This window comes from Nansenia antarctica (assembly GCF_963989245.1).
Source record: "Nansenia antarctica genome assembly, chromosome: 1".
Classification (NCBI taxonomy): Eukaryota; Metazoa; Chordata; class Actinopteri; order Argentiniformes; family Microstomatidae; genus Nansenia; species Nansenia antarctica.
In genome coordinates this window covers 73,959,123-73,978,387 of record NC_137674.1, presented here as the reverse complement: position 1 = coordinate 73,978,387, position 19,265 = coordinate 73,959,123, and the positions used below count along the sequence as shown (strand labels likewise).

Here is a 19,265-nt window from a genome sequence, read left to right as displayed (position 1 = left end):
TGTGTGTGTGTGTGTGTGTGTGTGTGTGTGGGTGTGGGTGTGGGTGTGGGTGTGGGTGTGTGTGTGTGTGTGGGTGGGGGTGGGGGGTGGGTGGGGTGTGGGTGTGGGTGAGTGGTATTATGCCACAGTACTGTCTTAATCTAACAGTGTAATATGGTAAATTAGCTTGAGGTAGGAGGTGTTTCCATCCAAATTCATCCTAACTAATCAATTGAACTAAACTGCCATCCACCTCCAGGCCTTAACTTACATGACACGATTAACAAAATAAGCCAGGTGTTTTTAGTTCTGTCATAGCTCTCCAAATGTACCTCTATCAACGGGCACAAGGTATGGAACCCTAATGTTGTAAAATGGAACTTTACATGAGAGAGAATGACTCAATTGTTTATTTCTTGTCTTTGACCTCAATACCTGTTTAAAGCACTTACCTGAGCAGCACCTGAGCAGCACCGAGGAGACACTAACACAAGTATGTGTCGGAAGAATATTTCAAACTAATGTTTCTGAATTACAGTATGTAAGCCTAATGGGCAGTTATGTAAACATTGTCAGGAGCATAAGAGAGTGAAAGAGAGATTAGGTGAGATCTTAAGTTTACATATTGTACCTAGTCAGCATTTACCCAATGTTGACCTAGGAATTTAAATTAACGTAAAGTATGCCAGTTTTTTGCAGCCTGCCTCAAAGTATAGCACATATTTGTTTATGAGATGAGAAAGCTATTGATTGATACCTCTGGGCACAAGATAAAAGTGTAAATAATTACAGAAAGATTATTTGTTTTAAAATAATGAGTATTGGCTGTGTTATCTTTCAGCATGAATTGATGGTTTACTTTTTTTCTCTCTGTAATGATCATAACATGGAAGTATAGATGTTTCCTGTGTAACTGAAAATCCAAGTAGACGATCCAAGTGAGTTGTCCGTCGTATCATGTGAAATACCTGAATAAAGTATTACTCAATTCTGAAGTTGTGCTGTTGTGTTTTTATGATTACATTTGTCTGTGCTGTACAGTTTCCATAATACAGTCACGTTTGCAAGAATGGCTTTACGTAGGCAGTTTTGGTGAAACTACAGGATTTTAGACTAATATATTTATCGTTTATAGGGGCACTGGTGGACTCAGGGGGGGGGGCGACCGCCCCTCCTGGTGCCCCCACGGTTGAAAAACGTCTCGCTTAAGTGCCCTTTTGAGTGGCAAAAATGATAGGATGTGCCCTATTGGTGCCCCTCCAATGGTCTAAATTTGACCATGTGCACTGATGGGGTCCCATGTTGTGCAGTAGGTGCCCTTTTTTTCTTTTCGCCCCTGCCCTTCAAACAGCCTGAGTCCGCCACTGTTTAGGGGTCTAATATTGTATGGTGGTATGCCCCGTTCTGAATGTAGGGGAAACACGTGATCTTTGTTGATTTCATAACACACCGTCACTTGTTGTTATGTTGTCGCTCCACACATGTCGACCAATCGCAAAGCATACTACTTAACAGGACCCAAGGTGGTTGTAGATATGCACGAACAAAAATACTCTCTAAACGTAAAATGCTTGACTCATATATATAAAATGTCCTCATAACACTTGAATTATGAATGTTAGATAATAATTGTATACAGAAAGTGCAACGACGACGTATTTCTACGCTCGCCTCTATATTTCTTTATGTCAGGCTTCTAGTCTAGGTGTGTCTCCCTCCCTCCGGAGTGGAGTGACGGTGTCCGTGCAGCAGCTGACTGTTGACGGTCGGGAATCCAAACCGCTTCAACAACAGCGGGTCTACTTCTCTACTTCGCCCGCTGCAACCGAGATATGGTTCGCATGATGGGGCTACTCTCAGTGACCGTCGGGCCCTTGCGGAGCGGCGTGCAGGCGTGGGGCCGAGGCTGCTCAACCTTTCCTGCAGCGTTTCGGTCCAGTGGCGCATTGGCCAGGGTAGGGTGCTTTTGTTGTTGGTCTGTTTGTTTGTTTTGGTTTTGCAACTTGAGCGTGTATTCACTTGAAAATAGCGATGGGCATTTATTTAAATCCTTAGAAATAACGAGAATTGCACTTTTACATAGGAAAAGAGACGGGTGAATTTAGAAATATCTATTTCAATGCATTACTTGGTTGCATATCTTGCAAAGAACACCATGTTCTCAGAGCCGTAGGCTACTGCATGAACATCCTCTCAGAGGCATTGTCCTCAGTTGCATGCTGTTCTAAACAGCACGTTAGTACATTCTGTCACTTCATTGCCCCGTCCTTGAGTAACGACACGTTTTTTCCTTCATTCTTTTCATAATAATAATATTATGAATAGAATGCTGCTGCTCAGTGCCACGCCCCCTTCCTCCAGAACATATATGGACAGACTGAACTGAACATCTTGAGGGGGCGTGATCCTGAGTGGCAGCATCTTTCCGTCAGCCATCTCAAATCAACACTTATATTGATCGTTTATAGGTTGTTTATTTATTAAAATGATTGCCATTCGTTCTTAGATTATTTATCATGGTGAGTTATCATCTTTATGTATGATGTGCTCAATGATCTCAGCTGTGCTGCCCTGCAGTTGCCCTTATTAGTATGTATGTCATTCCAGGTAGCTTGGTGTTAATCCAATCCTTTATTTACTTCACAGAGCTCTACACTTATCCGTATTAAGCCCATGGGATTTAATCAATGCACTTTCACATTGACTCAAGTACTCTGTTCCAAACCACCAAGAGGTAATTCATTCTGTAAATGATGTTTTAATGCATACAACCAATGTTTAGGGATGATGTAATATAGAGATATCACATTTATTTGAGAAATCTAATCCTTGTTTGTGTCTGTTTTCCTAATTGCGTCAGGGTTTGAGAAGTTTTTCCCAAAGAGTGAAGACCCCCCCGGAGTCAACAAATCAACAGAAGAGAGAGGAGGTACAATATGAAGGATCTCATAGGCTACATCCTGCCTGCCTCTTCAGGCCCGCTGATGGAAGACAGAGGACTTGACAGGCTATTTAAAGACGGCCAGCTTGTGTATGATTTAATTTCCGCTGTTTTTTCTGTGTTTAGATGAAAAGACCAAAGAGCCACAGTCCCAGGGCAGTGGTGGGGGGGGGGCAAACAGAGAAGAAGGCGGAGGGAGAGGAGGGAGAGGAAGGAGAAAGGAGGAGTCAGACTGGTGGACGCGCTTCCAGGTCTGGTTCTTTGTCCCCTATTTCAAAACATCAAAGCTTCAGCTCACTATCGATGACACGTCAAAATAACCAACATGTCCGTGTTTTTCCACATCAACATTGTCAACAGTGTTTGATTTTCCGTTCCCCCATAACTGATAAGATCCACTACTGACAACAACATCACAGAGGACCCTTTTCGACGACCTGTTATGTAATGGATGTGAGGGGGAAATGTAATTGTTGGCTTTCTGTTTAGAACGCCTGCTGTGTCAGAGGACAAAAGAGCCTTTAATCATACTACTAATGGGGTGCTGACAGTTGGCATGAGAGGGCAGACAGTAGCCAGACCCCAGCCCAGCCTCTGCCTGTTTCCCCTAGCCGGGATGAGAGGGACCTCTGTGACGGTGTCCAGGCTGTCTGCCTGGTCTGTCATGTCTCATGTCCCCCTTTTCTCTGAATCCGACAGGGCGATATTCCCTGGGACGAGAAGATTCTGCGGAACGTCGCGATCGGCGTCGCTGGGATGGCCTCTGCGTTTCTCTACCTGTACTTCAGAGAGACGGGGAAGGAGATCTCCTGGAGGGAGTTTGTGCATCTCTACCTGGGTAGCGGACAGGTGAGTGCCCCGCCCCGGTGGTGCCCTGCGTCGTGCTCGGAGCGGACATCTCGTTGTTTTAAGTTTTTAAAAGTGATAAAAACATCACAAAACTTCATTTTGGTTGGCAATGCAGGTGGAACGCCTGGAGGTGGTCAACAAGCAGTATGTGAAAGTCATCCCAGCGGCAGGAGTGAACACGTCAGACGTGGTACGTTCTGTTATTACGTTCTCTATCTGTATGTGTATTTCTATTACTATGAACGCAAACAGCTTCTAGTGTGTAAAACCTCCTCGCCTCCCTCCGTGTCTCAGAGTTACCTGTGGTTCAACATCGGCAGCGTGGACACGTTCGAGCGCAACCTGGACCTGGCCCAGCAGGAGATGGGCCTGGACTCCACACGCAGGGTGCCGGTGCTTTACGGCAGCGAGAGTGACGGGTGAGACTGACAGCGGGGGTCCGAGACCGAAAGAGGGGACGGAGAAGAATATGTAGATTAGAGACGTCTCACTCAGAAGGTCTCCGGTTCGATCCCCGGCTCCTCCTGTCCACGTGTCGAGGTGTCCTTGGGCAAGACACCGAACCCCCAAATTGTTCCCCAATGAGCGGGGCCGGCGCCATGCGTGGTAGCTTGCTGCCATTGGTGTGTGAATGTGTGTGTGAATGGGTGAAATGAGAAGCCATTGTAAAGCGCTTTGGATAAAGGTGCTATGTAAGTGCAGTCCATTTCCCCCCTGCTGCCTGCCCAGTGACTGAGAGTCTGATTAAGGTCCCCTCTCTAATACTCTCACTGGCATAAGAGATAACGATTGTCCTGTTTTGAGCTAACGGCCTAATGGAACTCCTCTCATCTCTCTCTCTCTCTTTCTAGGACGTTCCTGATGAGCATTCTTCCCACCATGCTGCTGGTTGGCTTCCTGCTTTTCACCATGCGCCGGGGGCCAATGGCCGGAGGCCGTGGGGGCGGCGGGGGGCGGGCCAACCCCTTCAGCATGAGCGAATCCAAAGCCAAGATCATGAAGGACAACATCGACGTGAGGTTTAAGGACGTCGCCGGCTGCGAGGAAGCGAAGTTGGAGATCCTCGAGTTTGTCAACTTCCTGAAGAACCCCCAGCAGTACCAGGCCCTAGGGGCCAAGATCCCCAAGGTAACAACAGTCTGCCACACCACTGTACCTGCTATGAAAGATCCTCCTCCCAAATATAACATGCTTGTTTTATAACGTCAGGAGAAACGCTTTGAAGTTTGATTACTTACTTACTCCTAATATGATGACATGAGATGAGTGTGTGCTTTGCATCTGAGTCACCTCAGTGTATTAATCTGTAAGAGTTGACAACAACAACAACAATGTTGTCTTGCGGTAACACTGGTAACACTGTGCGCTTTCCCAGGGTGCCGTGCTGTCAGGGCCTCCGGGAACAGGGAAGACCCTGCTGGCGAAGGCCACGGCCGGGGAGGCCAGCGTACCCTTCATCACCGTCAACGGCTCCGAGTTCCAGGAGATGTTCGTGGGCGTGGGACCGGCCAGGGTCAGTAGTAGGGCGCTGGAGAGGGACGGGGGCCGTTAATCCGTGGGGATGACGCATTCCGCTTGTGTTTGTTTTTCCACTGATTGTCAAAATATTGACACAGATCTGCTGGAGGTCATGTACGTGCTTCTCTCTTGTGCGGGGGTGAAATAATGTGTCTGGAAACGCTCAAAATGACACACAAAAAAAAGAACACATATGGAATTATGTAGTAAACACAAAAGTGTTAAACAAACCAAAATAAGTTGTATATTTTAGATTCTTCTAAAAACCTTTCGCTTTGATGACCGCTTTGCACACTCTAGGCATTCTCTCAATCAGCTTGGCGTGTGTGTGTCAATGGAAACGAAACTGTGAACACACATTCTCTTCTCTAGAATACGTGGGAGAAAACCACTAAAAAAGCAAAAGGTGACTACTTTGAAGAATCTAAAATATAAAACATTCTGGTTTGTTTAACACTTTTTTGTTTACTACATAATTCCATATGTGTTCTTTCATAGTTTTGATGTCTTCAGTATTAATCTACAATGTAGAAAGTAATATATAAAGAAAGAAAAACCATTGAATGAGAAGGTGTGTCCAAACTTTTGACTGGTACTGTACATCGTTTAATTTGAAAATGTTTCCCTGTCTCCTATCCCAGGTGAGAGACATGTTCGCCCTGGCCCGCAAGAATGCTCCCTGCATCCTCTTCATCGACGAGATCGACGCGGTGGGCAGGAAAAGAGGCCAAGGGAACTTCGGGGGACAAAGTGAGCAGGAGAACACGCTGAACCAGCTCCTGGTGGAGATGGACGGTAGGTGAAACGACATAGCGCTCTATCGCTACGGTGTCCAGATACAGTACGGTGATTAACAAGTGACTCAAGTATTTCCGTTGAAGCACTCAACAAACGGTATCGCATTTAAGACAACAAGCTACTGTTTACTGCCTAGAACGTCAGCAGCAGCAGCAGCCCTCTCAGTCCTCTGTGTGTGTGTGTGTGTGTGTGTGTGTGTGTGGTTCTCTGCAGGGTTCAACACCAGTACCAATGTGGTTGTGTTGGCTGGCACCAACCGACCCGACATCCTGGACCCGGCTCTGATGAGGCCCGGCCGCTTCGACAGACAGATCTACATAGGTACGCTCGTCTTATCTTCATGAGGGGCCAAGTGACCCATCTTCCTCTGCTTTAACCTGCATCCGTTGTTACACGTTTACTACATCCAGTAGTCTACCTTCATGGGGTATCCGTGGTAGCTGACCTATAGACCTATCCTAGTCTACGTTAAACTGCACCTATTGTTACAGATGTATGTACAGTAGGTGCAGTCCAGCAGGTACAACAGTGGCTATGAATAGAGTCTGCCTGACGCTGTACCTTTCGGCACTGACCTATATGGACATGACACCAGTGGAGGCGGTAATCGGAGGATGGGCTCATGGTATACAATTCCTCCATTCCGTTCCATGCATTACAGTGAGCCCGACCTCAGATTTTCTACCTCCACCAGCCTCCCCTGTATGATACTGCGTACCTGATCTATCTACGGCAGTGTCTGGTGCTTCTACGGTCTACCTGGGTCAGGGAGGCAGAGTGTGTTTACAGGGTCTGCTGTTGAGACAGATACTGCTGATTGACAGCGTCTCGTAGCAGGTCCTCTAGTACAGATTACTACCTCCATGCTATTTTTTGTGCCTAGAGACCCAACCAAGTAACATTCTTTCTTTTTTTTTTTACTCGTTTTACTAGTTGAGAGTACTCTGGATTTACCTCATGTTTGTTTGGTTTCACTGCTCTGGTGTTATTGTTTTGGCTCTCCTGCGCCCCACCCCCAAGCCACTCTGGCCAACGCAGCTTAGGAACAGAATGAGCTTTTCTGCTCTGTCATTGGATTAGCAATCTCCAACTCGGGCCTATTGAGGGATTACAGCGCCGAACAGCATATCTCATGACATCAGCAGTTCTGTGCTGTTCAGTCCCCCCTACCTCCACCCCCACCTTCCCCTGACCTTTCCCTGAGCCCCCCCAGAACCGCAGCCTGCACGCCGGACTGTCCAGTCCCCAGGCCCCAGATGGTGCTGCCCAGTCCCAAATGGTGCCACTATTTAATGGGAGTTAATAATATAACAGAACCCCCCCCTGTCCCCCCCCCCCCCACTCAATTTTCCACATGGAGCCATTTGCAGAGTTTGCAGGATTTTCCGTGACCCCGTTTTCCAGCAGTGAAACAAGAGCGAGCGTGCCTGCCTATGGTTCTCATCAGAGCGTGTGCCTCGTCAGTCTGGCCCGGGGGTCATGTTGAACACACCAGGGCTGTAGGCAGCATGTTACGTCTGCAGCCAGAAGTGCCTATGTTTGTTTACTGTACTCTTGGCTGAGATGGCTTATTTATTCCGGACTCCTGACAGCTATTTCCCCTCCCACTGGGCCGTGTACGATGGTGGTCTGCCCTGCCCTGCAGTCCTGTCTGTCAGGGGACATAGAGAGCGAGTGTGAGGCTGGGCGTCTATGCACGGAAGGGTTATGTAACCCGGGGAGGGCCGTTAGGGAGGCACACTGCTCCCCCCTCTCACTGGAGCGTGACACGTTTCTCTCTCTCTCTCTCTCTCTGTCTCTCTCTCTCCCTCTCTCTCTCCTTCTCTCTCTCTCTCTGTCTCTCCCTCTCTCTCTCCCTCTCTCTCTGTCTCTCTTTCCTTCTCTCTCTCTCTGTGTCTCTCTCTCTCTTTCTCTCTTTCTCTGTCTCTCTCTCTCTCTCTCTTTCTCTCTTTCTCTCTCCTCTTCAATCACTCTCTATTACTTTCACCCAGTTAAACTTTGTCTTTCTTCTTTTTTCCTCTCCATGCCTCTTGCTCTCCCTCTCTTTTTGCGAAGTTATATCCTCCTCCTTCCTCCACGCTCCCTCTTCCCAGATCAATTATGCCCAAGTGGATTTTTTTCTCCTTCAACTTCTGCGTGTCTCTCTCTCCCTCCCCTCCTCCTCCTCTTCAGGTCCTCCAGACATTAAGGGCCGGGCGTCCATCTTCAAGGTGCACCTGAGACCTCTGAAGCTGGACTCCAGTATCAACGCCGAGGCCTTGGCCAGGAAATTGGCTGCTCTCACACCTGGCTTCACTGGTGAGCACAGTGGGGTGTGTGTGAGTGTGTGTATGTGAGCGTGAGAGTGTAGGGGATACATTAGAGAGGTTCTGTATGATCTAAATCTATGTATTCACTTAGAGAGAGCTAGTTATGAGAGAGAGAGCTAGAGTTATGACCTACCATTATGACCTACCATTAGACATTAGACAGTAATTCCATTGATACATGTAGGAAAGGTATTAGAGTGGTCTCTAATAACACATGGTTATGCATTCATGGGGGGACATGCATACATGTAACAAGGGTAGGCGCAATAAGCCACGGCTTCAGCCTACACCTTTTTGGTCCTGATGTTATAAATTGTGACTATGTACATTTTCTTATATCTGTATTGTGAATTGTATAGGGGACCAAAATAAACATTCTCAATCAATCAATCAATCAATCAATCAATCAAAAAAGTCTCTAATAACACATCCGTTATCACCCATCATGAGGTAGAGTGCGTGCGTGTGCGGGCGTGTGTTGTGGCGATAAACCGGTCCAGGGCCCAGTTGTTCAAAACGTCTAATCTGGATCAATGATCATTCCGGAATGATCCTGATTCTTTTTTTGGCTATCCAGGATCAGATCTGTCTGGCTGAGTTTGAGTCGTATAGGGGGAAATCAGCCAGCTCCATCTGATGAAAAAATTCTGATCCAGATGAAACGTTTTTAACAACTGGGCCCTGGTGTGTATGACTATGGGGTTTGGGATGAGATGTGTGTTAGGTCACTGTCTCTCTGGTCCCACGGTCTGGGCTTGTGTCTTCCAGGAGCTGACATCGCCAACGTGTGCAACGAGGCTGCCCTGATAGCAGCACGCTACCTCAACGAGAGCATCGACGCCAAGTGCTTTGAACAGGCCATCGAGAGGGTCATCGGAGGTAAGCCGCTGCTGGTTCTTCAAAGAAGAAGGGAGGCCGTTTTGGAACCCCTCAGACTGATGATAGTGTTGTCATGACAACCTTAAATACCTCTCTCCGCTCACACGACCGCCCTGTATCCCAACACCCCCCACCTCGACACAGGGACTCATGCTGTCTTTTTTTAAATTAATTTTTAAAATATATTTATTGTTTTCCTTTAGAGTAGAACATGGAGCACAGCGACAACTCAAAACATCCAAGAAGACAGACAGATGCCCACATCACAATAATAATAAAAAACAACAACAGAAAAACAAAACAACCGAAGACACACAAGAAAAAAATGCATACATGTTTACAATATTCTGATCAAGTAAATATAGGGCATAGGTTCTGGATATGTTACAAATAGAGCACCTCATCAAAAGTGTAAATGTACATAGAGCTCTCTGTATCACCCAGAGTTCCCCTCGTTAATAAGTTCCCAACATCATTTTGCTGAACATATTCCAAAAATGCTCATGCTGTCTTACACAGACACACACGCATACACGCACACTGACACACACACACACACACACACACACACACACGCACACACACACACACACACACACACACACACACACACACTGACATTCACACTCACACTCTCTCTCTCACACACAAGCACACTGACACTCTTTCTCTTTCTCTCTCTCTCTCACACACACACACACACACGCACACACACACAGCAGGCTAGGTTGTAACCATGTCTTCCTCTCAGGCCTGGAGAAGAAGACCCAGGTGCTGCACCCTCTAGAGAAGACCACCGTGGCGTACCACGAGGCTGGCCACGCCGTGGTGGGCTGGTTCCTGGAGCACGCAGACCCTCTGCTCAAGGTACCCCTCCCCCCGTCCCTCCCAACCTCTCATTTACATTTACATGTATGGCATTTAGCAGATGCCTTTGCCCAAAGCGGCTTACAACAATAAAAAAAGACTTTAATCAGATTAACTCGGTCAAACAACAGTGAAACATTAAAACATAGGATCCTGAAGAAAAATAAATAAATAAAATAAAATAAAAATAAATCCAGTGCATTAAAACACAGCTGATGTGTGGACGGGGCTTCAGGGGGGACAGCTAAGGTGCAGCCTCTTCTCTCCTTGCTCTACGCTCTCCATCTCTCCTCCTCCTCCTCTACTCTCCTCCGCCTCTTTCCCTGCCCTTCCTTGCATTCCTTCCATTAGAGTTCCTCTGAGCTTACCCCGAGGCTGCCGCCTTGACCCGTGTGTGTGTGTCATATCCTGTCCCAGGTGTCCATCATACCTCGTGGGAAGGGTTTGGGCTACGCACAGTACCTCCCGAAGGAGCAGTTCCTGTTCACGCGGGAGCAGCTGCTGGACAGGATGTGCATGATGCTGGGGGGCCGCGTGGCAGAGCAGGTGTTCTTCGGCCAGATCACCACGGGGGCGCAGGACGACCTCCGGAAGGTCACACAGTCCGCCTATGCACAGGTACGCTACACACACACACCACACACACACACACACACACACACACACACACACACACACATATTATCTGCCCTCACACAGGTAAATAAACACAACATATCGCCGACAGACATACCAACACATGTGCAGTCGTGTTTACGTAATAACTATGCCTATGCACGGTTCAACCACAACTCACTTTACAACTCACGTTTTAGCTTTTTACTTCTTATACCTGCAGCAGTTATGAGTTTTATGATCCATAATCCAAGCGCTATAAATTCACTGTAAATAGAGACTAAATGTGTTTGCAAATGTGTCATTTTACACTGCGATCTCACACGCCATATCGGGAAGGGCAGCGGTTGAATACAGTTGCAGTAACACTAATCTATATCTGTTTATTCATTGTCTTATTATATTGTTAAATGTTTATCCATTTATTTTCTATATATATGTATCTATTCTTGTCATTTTTATTTTCTTACTATCCTCCTTTTTCTGTATTTCTTTATGCTATAAAGCCCCTGTTGTGTATCAAATGTGCTATACTAATAAACTTGCCTTGCCTCACTTACCGTAAACGCACACAGCTTTTTCTCCCACCGACTCCTATCCATCCTTCCCTCAGCCTTTACCTGTCCATCCCTCCCTCAGCCTCTACCTGTCCATCCCTCCCTCAGCCTTTACCTATCCATCCCTCCCTCAGCCTTTACCTATCCATCCCTCCCTCAGCCTTTACCTATCCATCCCTCCCTCAGCCTCTACCTGTCCATCCCTCCCTCAGCCTCTACCTGTCCATCCCTCCCTCAGCCTCTACCTGTCCATCCCTCCCTCAGCCTCTACCTATCCATCCCTCCCTCAGCCTCTACCTGTCCATCCCTCCCTCAGCCTCTACCTGTCCATCCCTCCCTCAGCCTCTACCTGTCCATCCTTCCCTCAGCCTTTACCTATCCATCCCTCCCTCAGCCTTTACCTGTCCATCCCTCCCTCAGCCTCTACGTGTCCATCCCTCCCTCAGCCTCTACCTATCCATCCCTCCCTCAGCCTCTACCTGTCCATCCCTCCCTCAGCCTCTACCTGTCCATCCCTCCCTCAGCCTCTACCTATCCATCCCTCCCTCAGCCTCTACCTGTCCATCCCTCCCTCAGCCTTTACCTATCCATCCCTCCCTCAGCCTTTACCTATCCATCCCTCCTTCAGCCTCTACCTGTCCATCCCTCCCTCAGCCTCTACCTGTCCATCCCTCCCTCAGCCTCTACCTATCCATCCCTCCCTCAGCCTTTACCTGTCCATCCCTCCCTCAGCCTCTACCTATCCATCCCTCCCTCAGCCTTTACCTATCCATCCCTCCCTCAGCCTTTACCTATCCATCCCTCCCTCAGCCTCTACCTGTCCATCCCTCCCTCAGCCTTTACCTATCCATCCCTCCCTCAGCCTCTACCTGTCCATCCCTCCCTCAGCCTCTACCTATCCATCCCTCCCTCAGCCTCTACCTGTCCATCCCTCCCTCAGCCTCTACCTGTCCATCCCTCCCTCAGCCTCTACCTGTCCATCCTTCCCTCAGCCTTTACCTATCCATCCCTCCCTCAGCCTTTACCTGTCCATCCCTCCCTCAGCCTCTACGTGTCCATCCCTCCCTCAGCCTCTACCTATCCATCCCTCCCTCAGCCTCTACCTGTCCATCCCTCCCTCAGCCTCTACCTGTCCATCCCTCCCTCAGCCTCTACCTATCCATCCCTCCCTCAGCCTCTACCTGTCCATCCCTCCCTCAGCCTTTACCTATCCATCCCTCCCTCAGCCTTTACCTATCCATCCCTCCTTCAGCCTCTACCTGTCCATCCCTCCCTCAGCCTCTACCTATCCATCCCTCCCTCAGCCTCTACCTATCCATCCCTCCCTCAGCCTCTACCTATCCATCCCTCCCTCAGCCTTTACCTATCCATCCCTCCTTCAGCCTCTACCTGTCCATCCCTCCCTCAGCCTTTACCTGTCCATCCCTCCCTCAGCCTCTACCTATCCATCCCTCCCTCAGCCTTTACCTATCCATCCCTCCCTCAGCCTTTACCTATCCATCCCTCCCTCAGCCTCTACCTGTCCATCCCTCCCTCAGCCTTTACCTATCCATCCCTCCCTCAGCCTCTACCTGTCCATCCCTCCCTCAGCCTCTACCTGTCCATCCCTCCCTCAGCCTCTACCTGTCCATCCCTCCCTCAGCCTCTACCTGTCCATCCCTCCCTCAGCCTTTACCTGTCCATCCCTCCCTCAGCCTCTACCTGTCCATCCCTCCCTCAGCCTCTACCGTCCTCTCTTGTTTCTAACTCCCTCCCTCCGTCCCGGCCCGTGTTTCCAGGTGGTGCAGTTTGGGTTCAGTGAGGCGGTGGGCCAGGTGTCCTTCGACCTCCCCAGGCAGGGTGACATGAAAGCAGAGAAGCCCTACAGCGAGCCCACGGCCCGGCTCATCGACCAGGAGGTCCGCTCGCTCATCGACAGTGCCTTCCGCCGCACGCATGCCCTCGTCACCGACAAGAGGGACCTGGTGGACAAGGTGAAAACGCACCTGGGTTGGAGGGGGGAGAAGGGGGGACTGGGGGGAGTAGAGGGAGGGATAGGGGGGCGGGGGGGACTGAGAGAAAAGGGAGGGACAGCCGGAGAGAAAGAGAGAGGGAGAGAGAGTAAAGCGGCATGTGGAGAGAGATAGAGAAATAGTGTTGGGGGTGTGGGGACGGGACACATAGAGATGTAGCGAATATATGAGGATTTAAAGATGGAGGTGATGGAAAGGTTTCCTCGGGCCACTGACCTCCCCCCCCACTTGCTCGTCCTAGGTGGGGAAGCGTCTGCTGGACAAGGAGGTCCTGGACAAGGCGGACATGCTGGAGCTGCTGGGGCCGCGGCCATTCGACGAGAGGTCCACCTACGAGGAGCTGGTGGAGGGGACGGGGAGTCTGGACGAGGACCTCTCCCTGCCGGAGGGCCTGAAGGGCTGGAACAAGACCAGGGAGAAGGAGGAGGAGGAGGAGGAGGAGGAGGGCTCCCAGGAGAGGCAGCGCAAACAAGCCCTCTACCTGTAGACTGACACCCTCAACCAGAACTCAAGGGTTAAGAGATGGAGATTCCAGGCCTGACCCCCCCCCCCCCCCCAACACACACACACACACACACACACACACCTAACTAGGCCACTGGACAGACACGTTGACACTACTGAGGGTAGGGGTTGGAACAGGGGGTTTCAGAGAGTGGGTTCAGGTTCATGAAGGCAACCCCTCTTCTGTTAAGGTTTCAGGGCTGGGGGAGGGAAGGGGGGGTTCGGGGGGGTCGTAGGTCTGGATGACCTGGATTGAGCAATGTGCAATTTTCTCATGTAGGTTTTTTCAAAAAGATATATGCCTATATGGGAATGGCTGAAAGGTACTCTCGCATTTTGGTGTGGGGACAAATAGAAGTCATGGAGCCCAGAATCTGTGAAGGAGACCCACTCCACCTTGCTTCCTCCTCCGTGGAGGTGCTGTGCTCTACTACCCTGTCCCCCCTCTATCTGGAGGACAGGCTGACTGCAGAAGGTCATGTGACCTTCGAATACAGCTTCATCACCAAGCTGGATTTCTCTTTTTCTATTATTTTTTTTAGGTTTCATAAAGTTTTTACAATTTGTATTGTTCGTTTTGGGGCATGTGTGATGAACACGTGTTTAAGGATGAACAGGGTTATGTAAATATTTTATTTGAAGTGAATTGTGTTCTCTGAGATGCATGTTGGGACATGTCTGCCACGTCCTGTGTGTCCGTGTGTGTGCGTGTGTGTGCGCTACATTTCATCACCAGTGTTATTACCACCTTCTTCTGAACTGATTGCATACCAGCTAAAAGCTACCTATTGTTCACTGTGTGTCTCAGACACGTCAACTGAATGGCGTAAATAAATCCCAAACTCTGTAGCAGTTGGACATCACATTTAAGCAGAGGACATGTTGCTGTAAAGTTGGCCTCTGATTTTAGCTTCTAACATTCTTTCTAAGATTGTGTCATTAACCGTACTCAGTGAGTGTTTTTAAACTTCCTGCATTGTCTTTTTTTACATAAAATCCTCCTGATTTATGGATTCTCGACGGTTACTCATGGAAGAACTATTGAATTCTCTCCTGAATGTCACTTCTCTCAGGGCTTTTCTGTCTTAAAAAAAAAAACGTACCTTCTCAGTCTTCAAACAAGGTTCGACCTACTTTCAAGAAATGCGACTGGTCTACAGTACCTCACTGTAGCTTCTCTCTCTCCTTCTCTTAGACGTCACCATGACAACTGACAACAGAGAGACTTCACAAGCCGTGTGTGTACAAGTCAGAACAGGTCCGCTTTTTCAGTGTCCGTGTTTTGTGGGTGTACAACTTCAGGGTCTGCATAGCCGAAGGCCCTCGCCCCCCCACCTGCTGTCTCCGGGGGTAGAATGAGCTGAGGCAGATGGGTGAGGTTAGGGGTGTAAGGGGGGTGGGGGTGTAGTCCCACTGGAAACTTGGCGGGGGGTCCCCGACTCCCAGCTGTTCTCTCCAGCATGTTCCAACGTGATACCATCTTGTCAGATCTAGGGCAGGGATGATGGTAAATCTCTTGGTGCTTACTCCCTCTGGAGAAACCTTGTGGAGGGGCTCAGATTTGAACAGATGGGGGGGGGTGCCCCGATTTAGGCCTTACCTATACTTCTCCCAGAATGGGAGCATTTCTAAAAGGGACACGTAATGTCCACGTGCCTCTGCAGCACAAGCTTCCGCTCTAAAAACAGGACCTCAAATCTCAGCATAACAGTTTTTCTACGCATGTCTTTCAATAGCTTTTACACAGATTCATGTATTCTGACCGAAAATGTTCACCCCCAAGCTTATCTTCCAGTGTGTGTTGGTGATACAGTAAAACGGAACAAACCAAACAACGTTTAGATAAAGGTGGTACATTCCAGATGTGTCGGTGGTGTAGCCTGAATGTTCGGCCCAGCGTCTCGTCCTGCACTTCTGCCTGCTGGTCCGTGCTGGCGTTCTGGCGGTAAACCCCCCCCCCCCCCCCCCCCCGACTTTTATACGTTTCGATACAATACGCATCCTTTCCGTGTGGACTTTTGAAGGGAGATGAAATGTGAAAGTTGATGACTTGCAGTATGTCCCCCCCCAATAAAAACATGCCTTGTTGTCCCAGTGTGAATAGGTCTCGTCTGTTCGTTTGTATTCTTGTGTGCAGCACCAAAGTACACCGTTCTCAAACCCATGTGGATGACCTAGTTAAAAAGATAGTGCCGCTGCATAGGCGCCTTATGGAATCCCATACTGCAGCAACTGACTGTACATTTAGTCCTGACGTATATATGTACTGTATGTGTTATAACATATATATATATTTATACACACACACACATCCCTTGGTGTGTGTGCCAGTGTATATGTGTCAGATACTTCAGTAACAGGTGGTGGTATAGAGACTCCACTGCCCTCATTCTGTTTCCTCACACTGGGAGTGTGAAACAGCCCCAGCTGTCACCCCGCCTCTCCTGATACCATACGACAGACACAGTGGAATGTCCCCATGTTCCATAGATGAAGTACACTCAAAGCATGATTGTACACTCAGTTTTAGTGCAGCATAGTGCAGTATCAACATGTGATGAATACTGTGTGTGTGTGTCCAGCATTTGCTAGAGGGGCCTGCCCTGGCCATATCCAATGTGGAAGGCATGGTTGGAATGCCCTGGGCTCTGTCACATGACTCAGGTGTTCTGAACCCGGCCTGCCGTGGTCCAGTACACAGACGTGTCTCACCCTGGGATGTGTCTGCGGGAGGTCAATCAAACTGGGAGCAGCACGCAGTTTTCACATCACACATCTCGGGGGGGTACGGTAAACATAAGGGATTTTAATTGCTTGTCGGGGGGGGGGGGGGGGTAACCATTATTTGTTTTGAGAGTGAGCCCTGCCTTTATCTAGAGACACCCTCGTAATTCAAACCACGTTTGATTTCAACACATCAAACACAAGGCACTTCATTACCTTATTCTACTTTTTTATGACTTATATGGCTCTACTTATTTTACTTTATTGTATTATTGTTGATTTTGTACCTTGCTGTACTGCCAATGTCGAAGAACCTACGCCTAAGAATTTGACTTGTGTACCTGTCTTGTGTACAAGCGATTCTGATTCTGATTCAGTGCTCGCTCCTTAATTGGACACACCTGTATTTCAGGTGCTGGAGCGCATCACATTTAAAAAACATGAAGGAGTGGTACCCTTTTAAGTACTATCCATACAGAAAAGTGTGTCTGTCTATCTATGCACTAAGACTCTGTTCTGTATAAACCCAGAACAGAATAACGGATTGATGTGAAAATGCTTTCGCCTGCTAATCTGTTAGAGTTATTTCCCCTCTCTCTCTGTTGTGTCCCTGTGTCCTCTCAGTTCGGTTTCAGAGAGCACCAACAAACAGACGTAAGCCTACAGAGTTGTCAGAGCTTACTGATTCAGGGGTGGCTGACACAACTCAACTGAAGTTAATTCCCTGAACATTCAAACAGAATGAAGCAGCAGACCTTATCTATCGACTGTGTTATAGAGTATTGTGCGGTATACTACAGTGTACTGACATCATTTCATTGTGGAATCAATCCAACCGTGGTATTATTTTGTTGCTGCAGCTGATGTTTTTCCAAATTTTTCCTGGCAAGGGATCAGGGAGCGGTCGTTTAGTTTGGTATGCCAGGCATACATAATCTAACACAGAGCCGCTGCGCTCCTCCGTACCGTATCACACAATGAAAGGAGGCGGCGAGCAAAAAACATTTCTGCTTAGCGTTCTGATATTAAATCACCCACAGAGAACACTCACTCTGTTTGCTTGAAATCCTTTAATTCATTCTTTTTTTTTTTTTCTCATCGTCTCCCACTCTCCTCAGTTTCTAATGGGGATTAGATCCACAGTGTTACATGTAATGTTGGTGAGAAGGGTGACGGCTTTGGAGCGGGTCTTTTCTGAAGACAGATTAAACTGGAGGCCACACAGTCTTTCTCACAGGGAGAGAGAGAGAGAAGGGGATAGGGAGAGAAAGAGGGGGATGAAAAGAAGACACTGAGAGATGGAGAGTGGCCCCCAGTGAAACTAACCCCTTCGCTTTCTCTGCGTTACAAGAACGTTACTCAGGGGCAACAGATGATCCTGAAACCGAGGCAGCGTAGGATGTCGTACTCGTTTGGGCTTCTTATTCTAATTAAAAGGGGAATGTTCCAGATTACCTACTCTGTGACTCCAGTCATGTATTTGGAGAGGGTGTTCTCATCACCCTGACTATTATTTCATAATAGGATATTTTTGGGGCCACAGCTTCTTGGTGGCCGTCCCACCCCTCCACACCCGGTCTCCGGCCCCTGGGGGACAGCAGGGGAGGAGAGGGTGAAGGGCAGGGTGTTACACCTACACCAGGATGGACTGTGACCCTGTTTGTCACCCCAAACCAAACCTCAAAAAGCACGCTGGCACCCCACAGTTTGTGCCACAGGAACCCCTTGCATGGAAAACACAATAAATATATGCGTGTGTGTGTGTCTGTGTACGTGTCTGTGTCTGTGTCTGTGTCTGTGTCTGTGTGTGTGTGTGTGTGTGTGTGTGTATGTATTCATGTCAGTCCGTGTGTGTAGATGTGTGTGTGTGTGTATTGATGTCGGTCTGTGTGTGTGTATGTGTGTGTCTATCACGCCCAGTCATGTCATCATGTGTTGTTATAATAGAGTGCACAGCATTAAGAGCTCAGTCTGTCGTGTCTTCAGCACCATGGTTGTGTGAGTGCCCTGCGGAAGAGGAGGAAGAGGAGGAGGAGGAGGAGGAGGAGGAGGGGGGCCAGGTTGGTGGGATCTCTGTGCCCGCTCTCAGTGTGTCCACGCTGGGCCTCTCTCTCTCTCTCTCCCCTGGCCTCCCCTCAGGGCTTCTTGGGCCTCTCCAGCTTCATTAGGGGGTCGGCGGTGTCTGAGTCGCTGTGGTGCTTCCTCTCCCTGGGGGTCTCCACCTTGCTGCAGCGCGTCCACGAGGGGGAGCGCATGTACCCGCCTCTGGGCAGGGGAGGCTGGTGGGGGCCTGGGGGAGGGGACAAGGAATTATGGTCAGGAGAGGAGGTCAACAATGTGCATAGCCTACACACACACACACACACACACACACACACACACACAGTGATATAACACATTTCATCCCAAACCCAATAAACATACACACCTGGACTGGTTTATGACCACAACACACACACACACGCGCACACGCACACACACACACACACACACACAGAGTGTGAGGTCTTGGTGCGCCTCTGCCATATCTCACCCAAATATCTACGCTGACATGAGCACTTGCCGTATCCTACTCCTAACTGTCCCACAGCCTCCAGCCTCTACACAACCTCCTGCCTCTACAAAGCCTCCTGCCTCTACACAGCCTCTACACAGCCTCCTGCCTCTACACAGCCTCCTGCCTCTACACAGCCTCTACCCAGCCTCTACACAG

At 48.9% G+C, this 19,265-nt stretch overlaps 2 protein-coding genes across 2 annotated transcripts in view; one reads left to right on the top strand and one right to left on the bottom strand.

Annotated features, from left to right (window-relative positions):
* Positions 1 to 1,752: 1,752 nt before the first annotated feature.
* LOC308172860 (mitochondrial inner membrane m-AAA protease component AFG3L1-like) lies at positions 1,753 to 13,963 on the top strand. Its single transcript, XM_080547806.1, has 17 exons — positions 1,753 to 1,934; positions 2,626 to 2,713; positions 2,840 to 2,908; positions 3,047 to 3,171; positions 3,620 to 3,769; positions 3,885 to 3,959; positions 4,064 to 4,188; positions 4,621 to 4,897; positions 5,145 to 5,282; positions 5,929 to 6,082; positions 6,299 to 6,406; positions 8,258 to 8,383; positions 9,163 to 9,273; positions 10,025 to 10,140; positions 10,558 to 10,758; positions 13,091 to 13,285; positions 13,566 to 13,963. Exons 1-17 carry the CDS (start codon positions 1,812 to 1,814, stop codon positions 13,809 to 13,811), a joined length of 2,427 nt encoding a protein of 808 aa, XP_080403932.1. The 5' UTR covers positions 1,753 to 1,811; the 3' UTR covers positions 13,812 to 13,963.
* Positions 13,964 to 18,687: 4,724 nt separating this feature from the next.
* dbndd1 (dysbindin domain containing 1) overlaps positions 18,688 to 19,265 on the bottom strand; it is a gene marked incomplete at both ends in the record, with an annotated part of 47,469 nt that continues 46,891 nt past the window's right edge. The window contains one exon of the mRNA XM_080537084.1: positions 18,688 to 18,842. Coding sequence (XP_080393210.1) covers positions 18,688 to 18,842 — 155 coding nt within the window. The remainder of the gene's footprint in view (positions 18,843 to 19,265) is intronic.